Source organism: Elephas maximus, chromosome 12 (genome assembly GCF_024166365.1).
Source record: "Elephas maximus indicus isolate mEleMax1 chromosome 12, mEleMax1 primary haplotype, whole genome shotgun sequence".
Lineage (NCBI taxonomy): Eukaryota > Metazoa > Chordata > Mammalia > Proboscidea > Elephantidae > Elephas > Elephas maximus.
Genome location: NC_064830.1, coordinates 90,230,412 through 90,253,032, shown reverse-complemented (window position 1 = coordinate 90,253,032; position 22,621 = coordinate 90,230,412). Strand labels below are relative to the sequence as shown.

The following is a 22,621-nucleotide window of genomic DNA, read 5'->3' as shown; positions in this document are numbered from 1 at the left end:
AGCAAAGAACTTGGGAAGGTGAATGGGAGAACCAGAATCAGCTGAGGGGTTTGGGGGCTGCAGGATGGAGCCCGCAGGGTAACCTCATTCCCACTGCATGACCTCAGTTCTTCCCTCCTGCTGGATTTCCCAGGAGGCCAGAGGCCCAGCAGCAGCTGTGATTCTGGGAAGGGAAGGAGGCCTGACCTTGGCCTGGCTCTGGCCGGCCTTGGTGGGGGATTTCTGGCATGGCTATTGCAGTCTATCAGGTGGCCCAGAGCACTGGTGGCTGGCTCTGAAGGTCTGGACTCTTGCCCAAAAGGCCCTCTACCCACCCCAAACTTCAGGCCACCCATTTTTTCCTCTTTTCAGCTTGCTCCACCCTCTGTATCCTTAATCCCCCTTCCACCCCACTCTTCCCAAAGATACTGACCAAGCAAGCACTTTTGTACAATAAAGTTTAATCACAATTATAAAAATGTGGCATTGGGTTTGCACTATTAACATATGTACAATCCAGCCCAACAGGAAGGGCACACCCCCCACCACCCTGGCCTGGCTGAGCCAGGGGCCTCAGACACCAGGGTGGGAGGGTGACCCACAGGGTCTGGCAGGAACTGAAGATGAGGCAGGGTTCCAGGCACGGAGTCCCCAGGACTGGGGGCGCAGGGCCCCCCCAGGGGGAGAACATGGCCACTGCCCCTAGAGACCCCTAAACTGGGGAGGGGTACACGCAGGGCACAAAGGGGAAGTCCCCATTAACACAAAGCACGGGGGCTGTGTAGCCTCCCAAGAACAGATCTGTACAGGCCGGCACCCCAGGTTTCCACAGGAAACAGCTGCTGGCAGCTACAAAACATTTACAGCTTCTTCTCCGCAAAGAAAAAAAATTAGGGGATGGGTGGGCAGGGGCAACAGGGGAGGCAAAGCTGCCTCAAGGGACTGAGTGAGGCTCCCTCGCTGGGCCTGGGGGCCCCCTAGCCCCATACTTGGAGATGGGAGCAAGTGGGCCCTGCTGAACCCACTAAGGCTAGGGGGTTGTGGGTGCTCGGGGCACCACGGGAGAATAAATAGGGGTGTGGGCACCAGTCCTGCCCCATCTCAGTTGAGGGAGCCACGGCAGCTCTCAGTGCCGCACAAACACGGGATCTTGTTGTCCTCCAGCGGGAACTTGTAGTCGTAAGTGATCTCCTCATCCACGCCGATGGGCTGCTTGGAGTAAATCACAATCTTCTTCTGTGACTCGATGGTGATGACCTTGGCGTAACAGTTAGGCTGTGGGGGGGACAGTGTGAGCTGTGGCCCAGCCCGCTCCACCCCGCACCACCCTCTGGCCTGACTCCCCGCGTACCGTGCAGCAGTGGTTGATGAACCGTGCCAAGTTGCCGCACTTGGTAGCGTCAATGATGGTGTCATGGTCAACTCGGAACAGGTAACTGCTGCCAATGCCCTCCTGCACATAGCGTTTCTCCCGCATGTCAGCCACCATCTGGCAGGATGGGATGCAATGGTCAGGGACCTGCCCCTCAGCTTCCTGCTGGGCCTAGCCTGACCCACCAGCCTGTGATGGGGGTCTGAACAGGCTACCAGCTACCACCCCAGGGCCTACACTGACCTATACTGGTCCTGCAGTTCTCCTCTGACTCCCACTAACCCAAGGCACTGGCCCTTCTCTGACTCTGCTTCCAGCAGTCCTCTCTCATGGCCACCCACCCTGAACCTCTGGCTGCCATTAAGTCACCCAGGCCAGGCCTCCAGGGAAATCTGTACTGGTCATCAGGCAGAAGCACCGGCTCCTCCTGGAGTGTCTGAGGCCCTTCCTAAAGGAACAATGGCCATTTTACGAACCAAACCCTACCCATCTCTTCTCCCCGGACCCCCTCTGCAACACATGCATCCATTGGCTGCCTCTGGCCAATGCAAAAGACCAGTTGTCCATGCTAGGGCCCATGACCTTGTGTGAGAAGGAGCAACTTTTATTGCCCAAAAAACGAGGGCTGATAAGCCCTCTGCACACACTCCCGAGGTGATCTCACCCCCTCTAGAACTTCACCCGCAGGCTGAGTGTTGGGAACTCCACCCAAACTTCCATCTTCAGCCAAAAGCCACCTCAGTGGAGCTGCTGGGTGTTGTCCCCTAGATGTCCCCTGGGCATCTCAACCTCACATGTCCATCTACCCCACACATCTACTCCTCCTCCTCGCTCCCCAACTCACTGGCAGCCCTACCGTACTCCAGACTGCTGAAGCCAGCCCCCTGAGAAAATGCCCCCTCACCCGCACTCTCTCCATACCCGACTCATTGCCTGGTCTTGCCAACGTCCTTGGGCCTGCACACTCTTCTCTCTTACCTCTGCTACCTCTGCCTAATCCAGACCACTGTCACCTTTGGCCTGGGTCTCTGCAAACTCCCCTCATCCTTCACTGGTCTCAACCTCTGGTTCTTTCACAGCAGCCAAAGGGAGCTTACTAACCTCCAAAATCTTCTGCTGTAACACTTCTCAGGGGCTTTCCTCCTCTGTCCCGTGCAGGTCCAAATTTATTAACATGGCCTCCAGGGTCTGTGGAATCTGGGCTCCACCTATCTCTCTAGCCTCACATCGCTGCCACTGGCGCCAGCACATTTTTCCAACCAGCCAATCTGATCTCCTCACACTCATAGACTATGCTGCCTCCAGGCCTTTGCACATCACGCCCCTCACCTGAGCCAAGGAGTTCCTGATTATCTTTCAGCTCTTGGTCAAAACGTCGCCGTCTCTAACTGGTCTTGGGTCCCTTGGTACGTGCTGCCACTACCCCCCCACCCCCCGCAAAGGCTCCCTTAACATCAAACACTATCCTTTGTTCTTACTCATTCAATACCTCTCTTCCCCACTAGACTGTCAACTCTTTAAATGGGAAGACATGCTGTCTTGTTCCTGCTGTGTCATTAACACGTCTACTAGTAACCATTACTAACTGTTCAGTGAAGAAAGAAAAGAAACAAATAACGAGGCAAATTGCACTGGCTAGCTAAGTCTTGGAGCTAGGAGGCTACAAGAGGCTTTCTCCAGAAGGTCAAATGGTGTTCATGGGAGCACCTGATGCAATCTGTTGACAGACAGCTGGGCTGGGGGCTGGAGTCTCACCTGGCGGATGTTCTGACCCACATATTCGATGACCATCTCATCAGCTGCGATGGGCTCCATGGCAAACAGACCCCACTCATGGATCCGACTCCGGCCAAATCGGAGCTTCTTCTTCCGGAACTGAGGGACAGAGGGTAGACCGCTGCTGCATGCACCCACAACCCAGCTCCTTGCCTTTCCTACAGACCTCTCAGGTAGGGGTGGCCTGGCCCCTCACCTCCCATGCCTACCCACAAGGGACCACGTGCTCCTGCCATGGCTGGCTCCCCTTGGTTCAGTCTTTTCACGAAGTCTCCTCCCCTTCCCAAGCCCCCACTCCTCACCTTGAGCTGGTTCAGCTTCAGCAGATCGCTATCCATGACGGCCGAGGTGCCAATGGCACTCAGCAACCGCCGCTGTTCAGACCGGCGCTCCGAAAGCACACGGTTAGTCCCCTGTGACAATCAGGAAAGGGAGGTGAGGGACAGCACCAACGATGGGAAGACGATACCAGTGGGCCAGGGATGAGGGCAGGGCCCCACCTGAGTGTCCACTCCCTCCAGCTGCCGGGCCGAGACGGGGCACACATCCAGGTACTTGTCCTTTTCTTTCTTGCTGATGGGGTAATAGCCTTCGCTGCGGGCCGAGCCTGTCTGGTGCTCACGGGGCCCATCTTGGGGCCGCCGCTTGCGTTTTGGAGTGTTCAGATTGGTGAGTGCAGGGTGTTAAGGAAGAGGTTGTGTTCCTCACTGCCCAGATCCTGGAGTCCCTCTCCCCTCTGTCCCCAGCCTCAGCCCAGGGAAAGGATGACCAATTTTAGCAGCATGGTCAGTTTGAGAAAGAGAGAAATAAGTCTCAGGCTCCATTACCTTTTTTGCCAGACAACTTTCAGGAGGCAGAAAAGAAGCATAAGGAAGAAAAAAAAGGGTAGCTTGGTTGCCAGAGAAAAAACACTCAGGCTGAAGGAAGCAAAGAGAACTAAACAGACAGGTAGGGAAACAAACACAGATACTGGGAGTATCTGAAGGGGATACTGCCTAGCTGTGCAACCAAAGGGAAGTCCCCTACCCCTGGGCCTCCGTCTTCCCGTGCTGGGGAGGCCAGCCTCTACGGTTCAGGATATTTGTGTGATGGACCCAGTGGGTGTCATTAAGCCAGTCAGCTCCACTTGTCTGTTGTAGTAGCCGCTCGTATGTGAGTCGGAGGTAGCCCATATCCTCCAAGTCCAGGCCTGAGTTCCAAATGTCATACAGGATGGTCATCTGCTCAAACTCACTGCGGGGCTCGAAGGTGGGTGGGGGTGGGGGGGGGTGGGGGCTGAGGTGGCCGCCGGCGCCGGGTGTGGGAGCGGAGGCTACGCCGCCGGAGGGCCCCTTCCCCATCACTGCTGCTGCTGCTGCTGCTCTCAGATGACTCTGACTCCTCCTCTTCCTCCTCATCCTCCTCCTCACCCCCCTCTTGCTGCTGCTGCTTTGGCTCCTCTGCCTCAGCCACCACCACCTCAGGGGCCTCCAGGACCTCATCTGCCGGGGAGCTGAAGAGGGCTGCAGGGGCGGGAACTGGCTCCAGGGGCCGAGGGGCCAGCGTGGTGGGTGTAGGCTTGATGGCCAGGGCATAGTTGTGCTCCAGGAGGACGTGGCTGAGTGGGGGGCCTGGGCGGTCTGCCTCATCTGATGTCTCTGTAGCCTCTGAGTCGTCGCCAGTAGGTGGGACCACCAGCCCACGCCGGGCTGGGGTCAGGGCCAGGTCGGCTAGCACTGCCAGGTCCACTTCTGTTCCTGGCTCAGCCTCTTCTTCCTCGGTGAAGCGGCCTCGGCTTCCAGCCCGGCTCCGACCTCCTCTGGACACCTCCTCGGGCCAACTCTTGACCAGAGATGCATGGTCCAGGGGCAGGTTGCGAATGGTCCGCTCCACACCCCGGGGGGCTTTGCGAGAGACTGGGCCAGGAGACTTGACCTGTGGTGGGGCAACTGGGGGAGGCTCCGGGGCTGGCGCCTCCTCCATGGCAGAGAAGGAGACTGTTTTCCGGCGTTTCTTGGGTGGGGGAAGGAGAGGGATAGGAGAGGATGGGCGCTCCTCGGGGCGTGGGGTGGGAGCTGGGGGCCCAGCTGGTGGCTCTGGGGGAGGCTGGGGAACACTAGGAGGTGGTTCCTCAGTGGAACCTGGGGAAGGAAGCACACAGGTAAAGGCAAGAAGGTCAGATTCCTGCCCTGACATCATCAAACTGAGATGCACTATGGGCAGGAGACATGAGGCCCTGGCCCTCCTCACCGAGGAATCCACACCACAGCTGCTCTGCAACAGGCTGCACTTGTTCTCTTCTCAGCTTCTGCCCAAGCAACTCAGACAGACAGACAGACAGACACTCCTGCTTTCTCAGGGAACATACTGCCTGTCTCTCACACCTGCAACTCCCCGTTTTCCTAGCCCTCAGCACTGTGGGCTCCCTGGACAGGATGGGACTTAGCACCCGCTCACTCATACCTTCAACGCATATCTACTGAGCCTCAACTGTCTTTAGGCCTGGGGAAAACAGGTTCATCAAACAGACACTTTCAATGCCCTCACGGAGCTCACAATCTACCTGGGAGACGATTACACAAAATGAATGGACAGCCAAAGCTGTGACAAGTAGAGCAGGAAGAGGAGTCTAAGAAAACAAACACTTCAATCCTAGCCTTTTTACAACATTGGTGGTGAGAGAACCACATTCGACAACTAGGTACAAAGACCAAGAGAATTTCTGCCAATTGCATTTCCTTTAACGAGAATGCAATGAGATTTGAACCACAGTATCCATTATTTCAAGTATAAACAATTTCTTAGTTCAGTGAGGCAGGGAAATACAATGTAAGCACTGCATCTTTGTATTAAAATATTTTATAAAGTTTGCCCCTCCCCGCCACAGAAGTGGGGATTTGATCTAGTGGGGAGGGGGTCAGGAACACTTCCCTAGAGAAGCTGAGGTTTAAGCTGAGATTCAAAGGATGCGGGATGGGGTAGGGAAGGGATAATACATTGTCCACAAGCAGACAGCAGTGTCTCCTCAGCTAACGCCCCCAAGACAGGGGGCACATTCCTCCTCAGTTGGGGCCCTCAAGTCTCATGCCACGTGTGGGGGTCTGAACACTGTTTAAAATGTACACAGCCCTTTCCCTTGGGACAGATCTGTCTTCCTGCAGACCTGACTCTCAGACAATCCCCATGGAGTCAGGCCATGGCTTTTTCAGGCCACTGGCCCTCTGCTTATGCTGTTCCCTTTGTTTGAAATACCTCTCACCCCTGGTCCACGGGGAAAGCTCACATGCAGCTTTTAGACCCAGCTCAAGGCCACCTCCTTTGTGAAGCCTTCCCTGACTTCCTCAGACATTGGAAACACCTTCTTCACAGAACCAGGAGGCTGGTGGTTCTCAACTGCTTCTGTGCCAAGGACCAATCCAAGCCTATGATATACATAACTTATTAATTCTGACAAGAAGCCTATGAGGTGGGTACCATTAATCCCGTCTTACAGATGAGGAAACTGAGACACAAAGAGGTTAATAACCTGCCTAAGGTCACACAGCTGGCAAATAACAGAACAAGGCTTGTACCTGGACAGTCTGGATGCCCTGCACTAGGATTCAGTAGTTTCACATCTGACCCTGCTGCTCCCACAGCTCAAGGGCAGCCAGCACAAGACCTGGCCCAGAGTGGGCAGTGATCAATATGTGTCCACTGCCTTAACAGATGTTCTCCAACCCCGCACCCTGAGCAAGGCCCTCAGCTTGCTGTCTCCCTGGGCCCTGGATACTAGCCAGGGTCTCAGCCCGTATTAATCTGTAGTGTGAAGCTAGCGAGGCCCCTGGATACTTGTTCCAGGCCCTCCAGCTTCTATAAGTCCTCCTAACTCTTCTTCTCTCCCCCGTTTTGGGGCTGCCTCCCCACCCCCACCCTCTCAACCTAGGCTGCTGTGTCCTCTGGAACCCTGGCTTTTTAAGCATACAGATTTCTCACCTCTCCCTGTCCTGAGAGTTTAAACCCAGACATCCCTTTCATTTAGGTTTTTGGGGTACCTGCCCAGCCAATCCAACTCCCACTTTTCTCCAAGAATTTCTCCCAGTATTTTTAGATTCACAATGGCGAGGCCCCAGAAGCCACTGCTTCTACTGCATGACCTGCCCCCTCTCTCAGGGCCATCATTAACTGGACCACCTGACCCTAGCCAACCCAATCAGAAACTTCTGAGAATAAAGATCTAAGACTGAGAGTGTGTCTCTGGGGCCAATATTGGGGGTGGGGAGGGGTGAACAACCTCTGCTGGAATGGAGGAGCATGAGGCAGCCCTCCGGAGGAGGAAAGAATGAACCAGACTGGAAGACAGAAAAAAGTGAGTCCTAGGGCATCCAGGTCCCTGATTCTGGCAGCTGTCTTTGGTCCCACCAGACAGGTCACATCCTGTTAACAAATCTTTCTACTTAAACTGACTGAAATTGGTTCTGGTCACTAGAAACCCAATAAGCCCTCGATAAGGCCCCCATTTACCAGGAACCACTATTCAGTCTCTGGAGGTGGGTGTGGGCTGCCCCTGGTTGCCCTCTCAATCCCTCTCCCCGTCTCCTGCCACTATGCCACACAGCCCCCCTATCCAGCCTCATCCTGGTAACTGATTTTCCTCCCTGTTATGACTATCATTCTCACCAAGGGACCTGGTTTAATCCTCTTCTCCTCCCCCATCCCTGACATCTACCCAGGGGACTTCAGCATCCCACCTGTTCACCTAGATTCTCTCATCTCCAGGGACCTGTTTCACTCACCCTCAGCTACCCTCCACTAGTCACACACCTGGACCTTATCACCCTCAAATCGGCTCCACCTTGGACACTTACACACCGATTTACTCTCTGACCACAATTCCTCACTGCCCTTTCAGCTCACCTCAGTGCACTTTTTCAATTTCGCATCCCTCCATCCCATCGCCCTCCCTAAGGGGGCCCACCCTTTATCTTCTCCCTTCATGGCACCTTCCACATCCTCAAGGCCTCATCTCTTGACCCTGCAGATCCCAACCCTGAAACAAACCACCTTCTCTCCTCTTTCACTCTCAGCCCCCCGCCTCAGCAGGGCTTGTGTTGTCGGCAAGCCTTAGGTCTCCTTCATCCTCACTCTCCACACCCCTCACTGTCCCAGGTCCTCTCCTCTACCCACCCCTCATTCTCAGAAAATGTCCTTCCTTCCCACTGCACAGAAGAAACAGGAGACCACCATGCAGGAAATCCCACGTTTCCCTGCCTCCCCACTTACAAATCTATTTGTATCTGATCAAAAGCCCAACCCCTCTACCACCTCAGGAATGCTAATCCAGAGAGTTCGCCTGGGCCACTTTCCTGCTCCCTCTTCCCTTCAGTGTATGAACATGCTAAAGTCTCATCTACTTTTAAAAGTTAAGCTCTCCATCAACCTTGCCTCCTCTTCTTGCTACCTTCCCAGACCCCGGCAACAGCCAAGAGCTATCTCTCCAGTCCCAGGTCTCCACTTCCCAGCTGTGTAACCTTGAGGTTGTTCCTGTACCACACCAAGAGGAATGATAACACGGACATTGTGAGAAGTTAACGAGAAAACGAATTTGCAACATGCTCAGCCTAGAGCCCGGCATACAGTAAGTACTCCATAAATGTTAATATTTATTATCCAACTCAGAAATCAACACGGTACTAACAGTTTTAATTATGAATTACTACCTCTCAATTTTCTTTTCTATCACAGCAAGAGGGGCCTGGCCTTCCAGAAGACTGGCTATCTCTACTTTGTCACCTCCCCTCACTCCTTAACGCCCACAACTTGGCTTTAGTCTGAACTACTGTCCTCAACTGAAACCAGTAAGGCCACCGATGCGGAAGCCAACAGACACTTTCTCTATCTTACAACCTCTCTTGGGGCCTGACAATACAGCCCACTCCCTACTTTTTTAAACTCTAGCTTTCCTTCCCTTGGTGTCCAAAACACTGCTCACTCCCTGGTTTCCTTCCCACCACTCTGACCATTCCTTTTCAGTCTCCCGGGCTCCGCTTTGGCCACCTATCTCTTACGGAACTTTACGGCTCAGACCCCCTTCTCCCTTCTCGTTCTATACACTCTCCTAGGGTGTACAGGTGTATTCACAGCCATTCCTTCACTACTCCCAAATAACTACCTCATTTCCAGCCTACTTTTTCTTCCAGTGCTTCAGACTGATTGATCCCACTGCCTCAGAAGTACCTCAAAGTTAGCCCCAACTGATCTTCATCAACTCTTCTCCTAATCCTGGTTCTCCTTCTTCTTTCTTTTTTAAAACATACTGTGTTTTTCATGGAGGTTTACACAGGAAACAAAGTTCTTATTTAACAACTTCTATACAAATGTCATTCAGGGACATCGGTTACGTTTTTTACAATATATCAGCGTTCTCATTCTCTCCATTCTGGTTGTTTTGTTTCCTTTCATCTAGCTTCCCTGCCCCCCGCCTGCCTCCTCATCCTTGCTCTAGGGAAAGTGTTTACCATTTGGTTTCATTTAGATGATTACCTAGAGGAGCACAGTACTCATGGGTGATATAATTTATTTTTTGGGCCAATCTGTCATTTGGGTGAAAAGTGACCTGACCTCTGGGAGTGGTTTGAGTTCCAAGTTTAAAGGGTATCCTAGGGTGATAATCTCGGGGGTTCACCTAGTCTCTACTGGCCCTGGTTCTTGACTTTTCTTTCCTGAAAAACAGTTTAGCCAAATCATTTTATTTCCTTAATTTCTCTCAAATCTTCATTCCCACTTCTACTCTTCTGCATCTCTTTGTGACCCCTTAACTTAATAGGAAAGAAGCCACTCTTTTTCACTTACATAGCCAAACATCCTGGTCTGGCTCTGTAAGCCATTTATAGGAGTGCTGTTTGACTGTGTCAGGCTATAAATGTCTCCAAGGGGGGAGTGACAGGAGACAGTGACTTCGATCCAACTTTGTATATTTCTCCAACAAAGTCACACAGCGGTACACAATTAATAAATGCTGGTTGCACTGTTCCCTCACAGTCACAGACACACACACAGCGCTCCCATCGACAGCCCTGTACCACCTACTTGCAGGTCTTGCTGGAGACTTCTCCTGTTCAGGGAGAGGTGTGACGGGGGAGCCTGCAACTCTCTCTGGCTCGGGCTCTTCTACAGGCACTGGTGGGGGTGCTGGGACTTCTCTGGGGGGCGGTGAGGCTGAGGGTTTGGTTGTCGGCTGCTCTTCTTCTTCTTCTTCAGAGGACTCAGATGAGGAAGAGGAGGACGACGACGAGGATGATGATGAGGAAGAGGAAGAAGACGAGGAGCTGGAGGAGCTGCTGCTCTCGGAATCCGACGGGCTATCATTTTCACCATCTGAGTCAGCATACAGAGAACATTTGGAGGACGAATCGCTTTCCTCGTCCTCGCCTGAAAATCCAGAAGCGGCAATCAGGCGAGGTGGAAAGACCCCTCACTTGGTCAAGCCCTGGGCTCATTCACAGACCTGCTACTATGGATGTGTTAGGGAGACTTTATGCTAGGTGCTGAGAAGTCCAATATGAATAAGATAGAAGTCCTACCCTCGAGGCGGACAATTTGTTGACGGTGTGATAAACATCAGTGTCGGGGGTAGGGAAGCATGGAGAAAGGACACCCTTAATTCTGCCTGGAGGATCGAGTCGGGAGAGGAGTCCCTGAGAAAAAGATGTTGAAACTGAGAAGGGCAAGCAGGAATCCACCAAGCAGCCACAGAAGCTGAGCAGGGATGTCAAAGGCAAGCGGGCAAGAGAAGATGGGCATCTGGAGACTGGCAGAAGTCTGCTCTGACTATAGAAGTTCTTCCCAAAGTGGATCTGGACAAGAGACTGCGTGAAAAAGGATTCCAGAGTGAAATCAGTTTAGAAAGTATTATATGCTATATGCCTCTTGGAGACTGGTAACCACAGAAAGGGTTCTTAGAAATTCTGCAATAAAACCTTGTTTAACTCTAATTAAGCATTTCCAAAACTTGCTCCCTCAAATAATAAATTTTGCAGTCTTTGAGGAACGTAACTGGATAAATCAGAAGATTGTAGTGGCCAGAGAGGGGGCTAGAAGATGGTGAGATGGAACTGAACAGATAAACAGGGGCTAGTTTATAAATGGCCAGGGTATAAATGCCAGACTGAGGAGCCTGCTTTACTGTGAACAATACAGAGCCAAGTAAAGACTTGAAACAGAGAGGTAACAGGCTCAGATGTGCATTTTAGGAAAGATAAGGCTGTCACCAAGTTGGAGTATGGATTGGTATGGATGGAGACGGATGGAACAGAGACAGGAAGATCAGTCTAGACTGCTGCAAGAATCTAAGAGAGGAAGGCCTGGACTAAAGCAGAATAGCAGGAACAAAGGAGGAGACAAATTCAAGGAATAGTCAGGAGGTAAGGCTGAAGGGAGTCAGTTATCAAGCGGATGTGTAAGGGTCTCAAGCCTCTACTCCATTCAGTTTTAGCAGATGACCTTCCTCCCTGCTTCACTGAAAAGAGAGGACCTCAGACCATCATTTTCACCATTCTGGCCCTCTGCTCAAATGGTCCTCTTTGATCATCCTATACAAAAGGGTAAATCTTCCCCCCAACTCCCCCATCCTATCACTCTCTACCCCATGAACCTGTTTTATTTTCCTCAAAGCATGTACCTCTATCTGAAGTGATACTCGTTCACTTGTTTGTCACGTCTCCCCCACCTCTCCAAATAATCACAAACTCTGTAAAAGCAGGAACCACATCTGTTTGGTCATTGATGTGTCCCTAATACCTAGAACAGTGGCTGACACAGAGCAGGGATTCAATACATATTTCTGAACAAATAGATGAAAAAGAAGACTGAACCACATACCCAGGACTTCAATGAATGTGGAGGAACAAACAGGTGTTCAACAAAAGGATACAGTGGTGGCTGGCTGATGGCAGCAACGGGTGGGCAAAAAGGGAGACAAAGCTTAGTGGCAAGGGCCTTAAAGGAAAAACAGTCCCCAAAGGTGGACAAGTACAGTCTGGTAGCATCAAGGGGTAGTAGGAGAATGCAGACCCCTTGTCGCTAAGGCTCAGGTAAATGAACAGCCACTGCTGGGTTTCCTCAACGGAGACCTGTATTTCAGGAGAAGAGGTACGCAGAAGGGAGCATTTTGCATAGTGGGCTTACTGTTCACAATGGGTGGAGGTTTCAAAGGATATGGCTGAAAGACAGTTGCTCTTGGGGAGGGCAAAAGCAACCAATAAATTCAGCAGGGAGGTCATGTGGACTCAGGAAAGGACTAGCCAGGTGGCTGAATGCCTTCCTCCCTAAACCAGAATTCTATTTAACTGCCTGTACTCACCATCTGATGCCTCTATCTCCTTCTTAGTTGTATCCACGGATTCCTCTCGATCTTCGTCTTCTTCATCTTCCTCATCATCCTCCTCGTCCTTAAACAAAGAGACAGATGGAGATGAATAGGAAAGGGACGACTGGTCCTCTGGGGGCACAGCTGCCAGGGCTCTGGCCTGGAGAGAAGTTGGCTAGGACAGGGACTCAAGAAGTGGGCTTTTGGCAGAGATTGGGAGCCCTGGCCCCTCACCTTCTCTGAGGAGGACTCCTGGGATGCCTCCTCGCCTTCACTGTCCAGAGCGAATGACTTGCGGTGCTTGCCCTGGGTCTTGCCTCGCTCTTCATCTCGCTTTGGGGGCTTGGTTCCAGGACGCCCTGACTCTCCAGCATCCTTCTCTCGCTCAGGGTCTAGACCCAGGTGAGTGATAGTTAGGGTAATTTACCATCAACAATAAATTACTATTCCTCTACCCCATGCAAGGAGCTTTACGTACGCTACTGCTAATCTTCCTGACGGTTCTACAAAATAGAACTCATTTTACAGACAAGAAGTTGAAGCTCAGCAGAGAAACACAAACAACTCACGGTTACCTAACGTTTTATATGGCTTTAAACATTCCTGCCCACTTTATCTGCATCCTTTTCCGGGAAAGGTGGAGGAGAGAACTGACTTGTTATGCTGGGCCCCAGAAAACAGTACTAAGGCCAATGTGTCTCGAGGGAAGCAGATCTGACTCAATAAAGTTTTCCAGCTATGTAAGCTGTCAACCAATAGCTCGGACTTACACAAACTGGTGGAAGCTTATAAGAGAGTTTAAGCACCAGACGGTAAATTTGGGTAGATGATCTGTTTAACTTAAAAATTCCATGATTTTAGACACTGAAATTATTATTCCTATCTTACAAGTGAAAACAACAAGATACAGAGAGATTACATCAATATACAATTGTAAGCACCACAACTAAAATCCAGGGACAACCCTATCTGATGGTTCTCCCGCCACTCACAACTGCTTTATCTTAGCATGTACCAAAACCTTCACTTGGCTCCCTGCCTCCAAGACACCTTGACCACCCCTATGTCCCTATCTCTTGTTTTCATATCGAAATATATACACAGCCTGTCCCCTTTCTCATTTCTCCTGACCTCCCACTCACCATCTTCATCTTCCTCTGCTGGAGTGGAGGGTCGAGGCCGTTTTTCCTCGCTGGCTTCTGAAATTTCTGATGGCTCTTTCCGCTTTACCTGGAGTGTAAGGAATAGACAGGGCTCGTTTCAAACACTCATGGTTCCTGACCACCCTACCCCAAAGAACGGAACCCTTCACCCTTCTCCCCACCCCACTCAGCAAGGCCACAGTTCTGGGTACCTTGAAAGAAGGCAGCCGAAGGGCCCCTCGTAGCCCTGACCCAAAGGCGAAGGCCTCGATGCCTGTGGTACCCCCACTCTTGGCCCAGTCTACGAGGGAGAGCAGACCTGGCTCCTTAAGCTTCGTCTTCTCTTTATCCTCTTCCTTGGCTTGTTGTTTGGCTGCGTTCTGGAATGGCTATAGGCAGAAGGAGGACTAAACCCCAGAACCCAGGTGCACCCTCCTACCCGAGAGTTACTTCCAGGCCCCAAAAATACCTAACAGCAGCTATTCGCTTTTCCACTTGATACGTATCTACGTCATGCATCTCCTTGTACTAGCTCCTGTTCAAGCAACGGACATTTTTTCAAAGGTCTGCTCATTCAGTCTGTCAACCTCATGAAACAACTACCATTATTCCCACTTTACATGTGGAGAAATGAAGATCGAAGCCAAGAAAGATTTAAGGGCCTTGCCTAGGGGAAGTAAGCAATGGAATCAGAACAAACCTTTTTGACCCTCAGGCCTGAGCTTTTTCTACTGCGCGCTCCCTAGCCCCCATCTCCGCACCCACCTAGTATATCTCACTGAGTGCCCATGATCTCTCTCCACTTGCCTGGATTACCTCTCTCCTCTATTTTGAGCTGTGCAGCCTGGAGGAGCCAGAAGTCTATTTCCTGACGGAGCCCCATGTTTCCCCAGTCCCAGGCGCTGGCCCTCACCTTGGCCTTCTCTTCCTTGCTCTCCCACCACTGGTCAAAGGCTCCAAAGGCCACATTCTCCACCATCTTGCGATTGAGGTCACGCTGCATGATGCTCTTCATCTCTTGGACTAGGGTGGCTAGCACACGGCCCACGGTGCCTGCTGACGGTAGGGCCTTGCCCTCTGCCAGCTCTGCTTCCTCCCTGGGAGGCAGCCGGGCCTCTTCTCCCGAGGCTGAGGAGGAGGGCAGGGGCTCGGCTGCCACAGGCAAAGGCAGGTGGTAGGCCTCCCGGGAGTATGCCCCTCGGCCTTCCTGCCCTTGTGGATACAGAGCATAGGGCAAGCTGTAGGCTGCCTCTTGGGGGGGTGCGAATGGTAAGAAGGCCTCCCCGAAGGCCCCACCAGGGGGACCAGCAGAGGCCGTAGTCAACCCCTTGCCCTGCCGCAGCTGGTGGAGCCGAGTCAGCATCTGGGTTTGCATCTGGAAGGACATGGGCATCCCTCCCCACTGAGCCCCAAGTCGATCCATTAGCTCCAGGGAGTTCACAAAGTCATATATGTGGGGCGGCGGTGGAGGAGGTGGGGGATACTCGGGGGGCGGTGGGCCATCAGGTCGGGGTGGGAGGAGGTAGGCAGGTTGGTGGGGAGGATAACCAAGAGGAAGAGAAGCCAGGTATGGAGGAGGAGGAGGGGGTGGAGGGGGAGGCGGTGGAGGCTGCTGGGGGGGTGTTGGGGCCGGAGGGGGTGAGCCGCCCCTGTCATCATCGGAGATCTCCATGTCCTCCCCAGAAGAGCATGGAGAAGCCTGTGGGGATGCAGAGAAGAGTCACAGAAAGCTTCTGCCCATTCCCTGAACTTTTCCTCAAATCTCTGTTCTTGTCTAGTTCCCTTCCCTCTCCCCCAGTCCTGCCTCCCAGGTCCCAGGTCCCTTTGCTGGCTGACCCCGGCCTCACCTGGTTCTGTCCGTTGGCCTTCGGCGACTCCCTGGTGGCCCCTGGTTCCCCACTCCCTGTAGGTGCCACATCCTCAAAATTAGCTGGGGCTGGAGGGGGTGTGCAGGGCCCATGACCTGACCCAGAAGGCACCTCACTCCCTGTGTCTCTAGGCCCAGGGCCTGTGCTGTTGTTCTCCTCCTCCTCCTCTGTGTCAGAGGCCAGGAAAGAAAACTTGGAACGCTGCTCTTTCAGCAACATTTCGATGCGGGAATCCAAGCTGCTGTGTTGAGCAAAGGGCACGCTCTCATTGGTGGTCTCTGGGGCTGGAGAGCCGGAACGGGCAGGTGAGGCTGGGTGGGGGGAAGTCCGGGCTTCTTCTCTCTCAGGGCTGGGCCCCCCACCATCCCCGCCTCCACCAGGTTCTGGAGGTTCTGGGGGCGGAGCCTCTGAGGCAGGAGGCCTGTAGTCCTGATCAGTTGGCCGGCTGGGCTCAGGGGGCAAGTAGGATGTGTAGGAAGGTGGGAAGCGCTCAGCTGTGTTTTCAGCAAAAGGGGCTCCAGGGGGCTCCTCCCGGGTTGCCCGGCGGGGTGGGTAGGACGCATGACGTTGATAGCGATTCCAACTTTCATAATATGCTGGGTAGTTTGAGTCAGAACCACGAAAATGAGAAGACGAGGAAGAGGAAGAGGACGAGGAGGATGAGGACAATGAAGAAGACGAGGAGGAGGACGTGGAGGTGGCTGCAGTGGTGGCTGAGATGGCTGTAGAGGTGGTTGTGGGGGCTGAGGAGGCAGAGAAATGACGGCGGGAAAAGGAATCTTGGTAGCTGTTCTCTGACCGCCGGGGCTTGAAGGAGGTTGAAGTAGTGCTGGAGAAGAAGTGGGGGAGTTAGACGATTTCATTTTACATGACTAAACCCTGGTATTCTGGTTCTTGGTACCCAAAGCCCCTCTATAAAGCCCCTTCCTCCAAAGGATGATCTCAGTGCTTTTGGGTTCCTGAACTATAGTGAATTCCCTGAAAACAGGGATTTGTACGCTGAATCCACAGAGAAACTAGAAAAATGATTTCCAACTCCTTCTTGGAGAGACTTCGGGGTCTTTCATCCTAGTGGCAGCTCCCAGAATTTAATGGTTTGGGGCCCCAGATGTCTGCTTTGTACCTGCTGGAGTAGGCAGAGTCCTGAGAGTAGGGGGTGCTGCCCCGAGAAGTGTAGGGGGTTCCTTGGGAGGACTGAGGGGTGAACTGGCCGAAAGAAGATGGGGTGTCTTGTCGGCTGCCGGAGAAGCTTGTGTCCTGGGAGCAAGGGGTGCCATTGCCAGGGGTACCCACCACAGTTGTGCCTGCTGGGTAGGCAGCTGTGTCGGAGGAGGAGCGGCGGCGGGATTCAGTCTGGAGGGAGGGAGTGGGACAGAGAGAAAGGAAAAGAAATCAACTACCATTTCAGAACTTCCCCTTCTCCAAACCAAGAGTTCTATTTCTCTGTCTTTGAAAAGTCCCTATGTGGTGCAAACAGTTAGGTGCTTGGCTACTAACTGAAAGGTTGGTGGTTCAAGTCTACCCAGAGGCACCTCAGAACAAAGGCCTGGAGATCTACTTCCAAAAAATAAGCCATTGAAAATCCAAGGGAGCACCATTCTACTGACACACGTGGGGTTGCTCTAAGTCAGAATTAACATGACAGCAACTGTTTTGGTTTTATAAAAGCATCCAGGCATCTTTCCTTGGCTCTCCTGTACCTAAAAAGAAAGGTCAAGGACCTCCCAAAGGCTGCTCCTATTCCTGAAACCCAGGTACCATGCCTACAAGGCTGGGACTGTGGCAGCCATAAGCTTCTCACCGTCTCAGTGGCTGCACCGGAGCCCTGGAACTTCTCACTTAGGGCCTTGCCCCCAGTGGGCACCGTCTGGGGAGTGTAGGAGCCATTAACAATCAGTTCATAGTACTTCATTCGTTGCTGTCCTGGAGGGAGGCAAATGGGAATCGACAGGGTCAAGTGGAGAAAGTAACTCCTTCCTGGTTTGGTTTTCCTGCTGCTTTCTCAGTTCTCGTGTTTCCTACAATTTGTTGGAATCTAAGATTTCATTTCGGGTCTTCAATCTTCCTCTGTCTTTAGGATCTCAGTACCTGCCCCCAATAGCTACTACAAATGCGCTGCACAACGTTTCCCAACATACAACAACACATTTACATGAGTTACTACTTTGGATGAGCACTGGGAAAAAGATGCATCAGTAGTTCTATTTTGTAGGCTTAAAGAAAAATAACCTGCACAGAGTCACAAAGCTAGTCAGTGGCAGAACGAGAATTCAAATCCAGGTCACTTAATGCTAAACCCATCATCCTCTTCAACCTGTAAGATAAAGGCCGCAAAATGGTAGCCTGAGGGCTAAATCCAGCCCACAGTTGTTTTATTTGGTCTACATGTAACATAAAATTTTATTGGAACCAACATTTTAAAACTATGAGATTTCACACAAAACTTCCTATTTTTGGTTTCTTTTTTTAAGAGTCAGGTTATTTAGCAATATTAGTTCTCATTACCACCTGAAAACAACTAACTAACTCACAGCTGCTTCCTTTAGGTGGCACTATAACATACAGCTTGCCAGTTCCCACTCCACTCTACTGTTCCTTAACTCAGCGCAGGCTGCTTCACTCTAATTCCGTACCTAAAATTTCGAAACCCCAAAAAGCAAAAATCCAGTATTCCTAGGACTTTGGTGTCAAAACACGACCTGAAACTATTTATTACAGTCTTTGTACATTCTACTTAACATGACCCTTGTCATTCACTTCCTTACAAGTACAATCACATGCTTGACTGCGGGGCGCTGCCTTAAACCCTGCTGAAAACAACAAGCAAATGACCACGTATAGAGTCCGCAATCCCTTTCAAACAGTGGAGAAACGTTGACTTCGGAAACACATCTGGCCCCAGGAGTTTCAAATAAGGAATTTTGAACCTGACCACTTGCCTGGCCTCAACGGGCATGTGCATGTACAACCTCTGCTGGAAACCAACCTCGGCAGCAGGCCGGGGGAGTCCTCACCTTTGATATCGAGCTGGGCATGGATGATGTTGCCCATGACGGAGGTCAGGTGGAGGTTTTTGACCGTTTCCTTGGCTCCCCGAGTGCTGGTAAAGAGCACGCGGGCCAGGCCCAGGTGCTTGCGAGTACGGGGGTGAAGAAGGATCTCTACCTCTTCCACCTCGCCATACTTCCGGCACATGTCCTTCAGAAAGGTCTCCCGCACGTTGTCATTCAGCCTTGCAAAGGTCACTTCCTTCAGTGGGATCTGTCCAATATAGAACTCATCCAGCTGTGGAGAGGACAGGAGTTGGTCTATGGTCTCAATACTGGCCACTGTTCCTTTGCCCTTGGGGGAACTTTAGCAAGATCCCGGAGGTCAAGAGAGATGGGACTGGGAAACTAAGGGGCAAGGGAGAAAAACCAGGAAAAGGGCCATAGTAAGGGTCTACATCAGTCTTGATCCCCTCTCTTCCCTAAGTTCTTCCCAACATAAAATAATGGCAAAACCAACAAAAGAAAGATACCAACCACGGAATAAACGTACTAGCTTATTCCTAGTCAACAGAGAAACCGTTCATTCAGTCAGACTAAGTGACTACCATGAACTGGACACGAGGAATACAAAGATGGGCAAAAAAATGACTACCATTCAGAAAAGTAGACGAGACGGATAGACACATACAATCACCATATGACGTTGCAAGTGTCAGCAGAGGTATGGATAGGATGTTTGGAAGCCCAGAAAAGAAAACTTTGGTTCATGGTAGAGTCAGAGAAGGAGTCATAAAGATGGCATAATCTGTGCTGAGTTTTTTGGATAAACAGGAGCCCATCAGGATGACAAGGACTTCCAAAGCATGAACTATAAAACACCTTGTCATTTTCTAGAAACGGCAAGCATCTGGAATGAATGGAACACAGGCCTGTGGGTGTCAAAGCAGAAGATGAGGTGAGGCCAGATCAATAACCATACAAGCCAATGCCTAAAAACGTAGACTTAATGACAATGTAAAGTAAGAAAACGGTACAATCAAAGAAATAAATGACAGCAAAGTGGAGCACGAACAGGAGCCACATACACAAACAAGAAAATCAGGTGAAATAGATACAAGAGTCTGCATTACAAAAATAGCAATAGAAACAAAGAGATTAAAGTAGAAAGAAAACATGTTTAAGAAAAATCAGCAAGACTTGGTGACAAGGTAAGTGAAATAAAGGAGAAGAGAATCAAAGGATGACTCTCAGGTTTCTAGCTTGTGCAGCTGAATAGATGGTGTTACCATCAATATGTAGACGAAAAATGAAGAGCAGGACTGAGAAGATAAAGATGATTTGTTTTAACCTTCTGACTTTGAAGTGCCTGTGGAGCTGTCCCTCTAACAGGCATACAAGTCTGGAGGTTCAGAGAGTGACCTGGGCTGGAAACAGAGATTTGGAAGTCATCAACATTTACGTAATAGCCCAAACCACGGGTGCGAAAAAGATCATCCACGGAAAGTGTACAAAGTGAAAAAACGGATGAAAGAATGCGACAAACTACTTAAAAATGAAAAATAAAGAATCAGTGAAGAAAACTAAGTATAAAGTTTTATATGCCCAGGTCCAGGCCTGATAAGTATGCTGCCTAGACAGGAAAATGGGAGACCTCTGAAGAAACATCATGGAGAAAACATGGTCAAGTAAGAGGCAAGAAACAGAGGACTCCAAGGAGGCAGTGGCCTTCCCTTAGTTGTTGAGGAATTGGGATACCCAACCAGAGCACTGTCATTCAATTCACTTTCTAGGGTAAGTAGTTTTAGCTATACCTGCTAAACCTGTCTTTACCTTACCTTTCAAGAAGTCAACGCTCCTGCCGCCAGGGGATGCCTCACCTGTGCCTTTCTAGAAGATATGTATACCTCCTATACAGAATAACGCAGACCCGTAGCTTCTAAAGTTGTTTCGTTAAGCTACTTTAAATCTAGACTGTTAAGATGGATCTTTCACACCGTCCAAGTCACCACCACACCAGGAGATCAGCAGACACATACCTTAAATTTAGGGACTGGGAGGGAAAAGTCTCTGTTTTTGGACCTGACGTGGCAACGGGGGTCTTGGAGATCTTCAACTGGAATATACTTTGAGTCCTAGGAAGGAAAGCAAGAACAGAAAAATAGCTCAGCGTGAAACCAGGTTGCTGAGCTCTAGGAAGCCCATTTGAGACCCATACGCAAAAGAGCTGGATTCTGACTGCCCACTTTTAAGAAGAGAAGCTATGGGTGCGAGAGTTCTAGATGCCGGACTGAGGTAATGGAGAAGAATCTGCCTGGAGTTCCCTAGACGGCAAGGAAAGGCCAGGAGCACTCACACTGACACTGAAGTGGACTCCATCATAGCGGTACACCTTCTGAGAAGGCCTTCGCAAGGCAGGGTCCAAGGCAGGATCCACGATGAGCTTGTAGTTCCGCCACTGGAAGCTCGGGGCCTTCTGCCCATCTCCCCCACCTTCCTGATCCATCTTTGCTCATTTACACTGTTAGGGAAGAGGAACACCCAAGGAGGTTCAGGACTAAGTTCTGACTGCCTTGCTGTTTCTCATCAACTAACCCCAACTCCAGCTTCTCTCATTACCCGTTTCCACACCTCACCAGGAGTCGTGCCTTCCCCAGATTTTCCCTCAGATGCCCTGTTTCACCACAACATCCCATTCTCTCTTCACCTCCCAACTCTCCCATCAGGTCCCCGGGCCCATCTCGCGCCCCCTTATCCTCCTGCTCTCCCTAGCGCGCGCCCCACTTGGCCTCGGCACAAGACCCCTCCCCCGCCCCCTGGCAGGCCCCGCCCCCTCCCGCCTCCTCACCGGCCAGCGGCCCGGGCCAAGCCTGGCTCCCGCTCCCACACACCCGCTCCCGTCCCCGCGCCCCGATCCCCTGGCCGAGAGGTGGCACCTCTTCGGGGCGTTGGAAACACCGCGAGACCGAGCCCGAGACCCGGCTTCGGCCCCGAATCCGGGAGAGGGGGTGGGGGTAGCGCGCGTCGCTGCCCTCTCCCGCCCCAGCGCGCTTTGCACCCCCCCGTTCCCGCGCACGCGCGCCCCGGCCCCACTCACCCGCTTGTGGCGAGCGGCTCCCCCTCCCCCCACCCCGCGCGGCACCTCAGCGGCGCGAGGCGGCGGCGGCGGCGGCGGCGGCAGCAGCGCGAGACCCTGCCCCGCAGCGGTGGCGGCGGCGGCGCCCCCCCCCACCACCACCACCCCGGCGCGCGCACCAAACACCACAGCCACCTGCGCGAGGCCCAGCGGGCACGGAATCTGCATTCGCACTTTCGCCACGGGCGCCGCTGGGAGATCCACAGGGCCGAGGGTAGCGGCCTCGCCTCGGCCAGCACCCTGTAAGGCTCGGGAGTTGCGGCCCAGGGAGCCTGGCGATTGGCCGCATCCCCCGGAGAGTGGGTTTCACTACTGCTATCCAGCTGCTCCGGCCTGGGGGCCTTGGCGAATCGGCGGTGACGAAAGCTGCGACTAGTCCCTGAGAAAAAGGGGGCGGGACTGAGAGGAGGAGGCCAGCCAGAGCTGAGGAGGTTTGAGTGGCGCGTTGGACAGACGCAGATTCGTCAGGCGGGCGGGGCGAATGGGTAGCTAGCATGCGCGCTCCTTTGCTCCTCTTCCTTGCCCTTTCTTCGCGCGGCCAAAGGTGCAAAAGCCCGCAGATTCGCCACGGGTCCTGGACTCAGCCGTCGCCACCCTTCACCCGCCTTGGTGGAGTCAAGAAAATAACGCCGGGTTAGCCAAGCCCTATTGGCAGAGTCTGCCACTTTTTTCTGGATCTTTCTTACTAGCACAGTTCACACAGCGGCCCAATTCCGATGCAGGGGGAAATGGCTACGACCCAAAGCTCCTCTCGGAGTCCGACGAGAATCTGCAGCCAAGTAAAAAGGGGCCCAAAGTAGTTCTGAGGAGCAGGCCTGGCGAATCTGCAGCTCCTGCTGTGGGCGGGGCCAAGGCGCTGCGCGCAAGGGGCGTGGTCAGGGCGTGCAGATCCCGGCACAGCGGGGGCGCTTCCTGTAGGACCCACCGAAACCTGGGCCGGCTGGGAGGGGTGCCCGGGAAGTGGAAAAATACCATCAGTGGTGACTCAGGCCGTTTGCCCGGCGCCGCACAGAATGCGAGGATCGGTTTTCTCCCG

At 52.3% G+C, this 22,621-nt stretch overlaps 1 protein-coding gene across 1 annotated transcript; it reads right to left on the bottom strand.

The window, feature by feature from the left end:
- Positions 1-428: 428 nt before the first annotated feature.
- On the bottom strand, positions 429-21,631 carry SETD1A (SET domain containing 1A, histone lysine methyltransferase). Its single transcript, XM_049904420.1, is given in 20 exon segments — positions 429-1,254; positions 1,331-1,468; positions 3,107-3,226; positions 3,430-3,540; positions 3,628-3,800; positions 4,209-4,395; positions 4,397-5,247; positions 10,175-10,516; positions 12,447-12,534; positions 12,687-12,844; positions 13,595-13,682; positions 13,807-13,983; positions 14,508-15,293; positions 15,442-16,291; positions 16,586-16,815; positions 17,264-17,385; positions 18,477-18,747; positions 20,489-20,584; positions 20,806-20,970; positions 21,547-21,631. Coding segments are annotated over 19 exon segments (5,112 nt in total). The 5' UTR covers positions 20,956-20,970; positions 21,547-21,631; the 3' UTR covers positions 429-1,080.
- Positions 21,632-22,621: the final 990 nt, after the last annotated feature.